The sequence below is a fragment of the Zootoca vivipara genome, chromosome 4 (genome assembly GCF_963506605.1).
Source record: "Zootoca vivipara chromosome 4, rZooViv1.1, whole genome shotgun sequence".
NCBI lineage: Eukaryota > Metazoa > Chordata > Lepidosauria > Squamata > Lacertidae > Zootoca > Zootoca vivipara.
In genome coordinates, this window is record NC_083279.1 from 91,769,823 (window position 1) to 91,771,915 (window position 2,093).

At 61.5% G+C, this 2,093-nt stretch overlaps 1 protein-coding gene across 1 annotated transcript; it reads left to right on the forward strand.

Annotated features, from left to right (window-relative positions):
* Positions 1 to 217: 217 nt before the first annotated feature.
* Positions 218 to 1,788, forward strand: FAM181B (family with sequence similarity 181 member B). The gene has a single exon (XM_035115392.2). The coding sequence runs from the start codon at positions 565 to 567 to the stop codon at positions 1,735 to 1,737; it is 1,173 nt and encodes a 390-aa protein (XP_034971283.1). The 5' UTR covers positions 218 to 564; the 3' UTR covers positions 1,738 to 1,788.
* Positions 1,789 to 2,093: the final 305 nt, after the last annotated feature.

Consider the following 2,093-nt stretch of genomic DNA (forward strand, 5'->3'; position numbering starts at 1 on the left):
GTCGGAATTCTGCTGAACTTAGACGTCCAACCAGCCTGATTAAGCAGCCTGGTTCTTCTTGCGAAACGAGGGTTTATTTATTTCAAAGGCAGGCCCAATAAAGGGTTAAACCCCCCATCTGAAAAGGGTGGTGGTCCCTCCTCCCCACGACGCATCACCAGCCTCTTCCTCCTCCTCCTCCTCTGGGAGCCAAATGTAAAAGCGCGATGGGGCGGGGAGGAGGGAGGATGCCGTCGGAGAGCCGTCGGAGCGAGGCCAAGAGCTGATGTCCAGCCTCTTCCCAGTTTGCATCGGTGACCCAGGCAACGAGATCGAGCCAAGGAGGCTGCTTTGCGCGCGGTTGCGGCTGGACAAAAAGGCTCGGGAGAGGACCGAGAGGGAGCGAGAAAATGCCACCGCGCTGCGCCGGCTGCTGGTCTCGACGGCCGTTTCCTCCTCCCGGGTACAGAAAGTAGCCACGAGGGGCTGCCGGACAAGCAGTGTTTGCTTTTCAACTCCTGCGTTTTTTTATTTTGGGAAGAAAAAGTTTTTTGCCCTCTTTAAGGAGCTAAGCACTCGACGGCGATGGCGGTGCAAGCGGCGGCGGTTCACCCGCACCACCATTTCATCCCGTTTTGCTTTCCCGGCGCCGCGGGGCTGGGGGATTTCGTCGACCTGGAAAAGAGCTACGAGGACGGGGGGACCCTCTTGCTAGGAGGCGGAGGAGCAGGAGTAGCAGGAGGGGGCGACCCCGGGGATTTCAAAGAAGCCACCCGCGACCTCTTGAGCTTCATCGACTCGGCTTGCAGCAACATCAAACTAGCCTTGGACAAGCCGGTGAAATCCAAGCGCAAAGTCAACCACCGGAAATATTTGCAGAAGCAGATCAAGCGCTGCACCGGCATGATAGGGGGAGCCCAGACGGCTGCTGCAACGCCTGGGAGCCAGGAGGCGTCTAATAATAACAACAACAACAATAACAACAGTAATAATTTGAGCTCCCAGCAGCAGCCACATCCTGCTAACAAGAGGACTCCGGCTGGGACGGCGCATGGAGCGGCGTCGGCGTCCGCCTCGCCCCCCGGCGGCGCCGTGGCGCACTGCAAAGCGCCCCAGAAGCGCGAAGCCAGCGCGCTGCAGAGCAAGAGCCTGGCGGCGCTCTTCGGCTCCGTGCGCCCATCGGGCTTCGATCGCGCCGTCGGGGCTGCTGCGGGCGGCGGCGCGCCGTCGGGAGAGAAGGAAGGCGTCCCGGGTCCCTCTGCCTCCATCGGCGGGAAGAAAGTGCCTCTCCGGAACCGCAACCTGCCCCTTTCCTTCTTCACCGAGCCGGCCGCGGCTAGCTCCGTCCCGAAAGACACAGCGGGCCCCGTCCCGTCGGAGGAGCTCTTCGACCTGCTGGCCGTCCCCGACTACGGCGCCCTGCTCCCTCCCGCCGAGCCGGAGCAGCCGGTCTTCCCTAGCAGCCGCCTGCAGCCGCCGGATCTGGGCTTGGAGGCGCCTCTCTACGAGCCCCTGCACCCGCTGCCCCACTTGCTCTTCTCCGACGCCCCCCTGCGGCCTCTCGCCGCCCTCTACGCCGCCCCTTCGGACCCGGCAGCGGCGCCCGAGAGCAGCGGTGCCGCGGCCGGGGCGCACGTCTCGGCCGCGGCCTTTGCTCCCTTCTTCCCTGAGTGCGCGCTCCCTCCTGCGCCACCGGCCATGCCCTACGATTTCGCCCCGGGGTATAGCAGGGGGGTGCCTGCTTATTCCAGCCTTTAGAGGAGGGAGGTTGAGCTGTGAAAGAGAAGGGGGTTGGAAGGTTGTGGGGATTGGCAGATCCCCAAAATTTCGGAGGCACTGGCGCTTTTTTTGGGGGGGGGGAGTTTAATGGATCCCATAGAAAATGCCTCGAATAAGAGGCGTCTATTAGGGGCAGGAATGGCTCTGGATAACTTCTTAATAGCCCCTGGGCAGATCTACACCCTAGCAGTAAAGGACATCAGGAGAGCGCTGTAGCAGGATCAGGCCAGGGGAGCCCATCCAGTCCAACATTTTGTAGATGCTACCCAGATACCACAACTAAGTGCAGCTGGCATTTTGGAACACCATATATCTTTAACCCTTCCTTTCCCTTC

Bases quoted from the DNA above. Each gene is read 5' to 3' on its own strand.
- FAM181B (XM_035115392.2), top strand. From the start codon at position 565: ATGGCGGTGCAAGCGGCGGCGGTTCACCCGCACCACCATTTCATCCCG.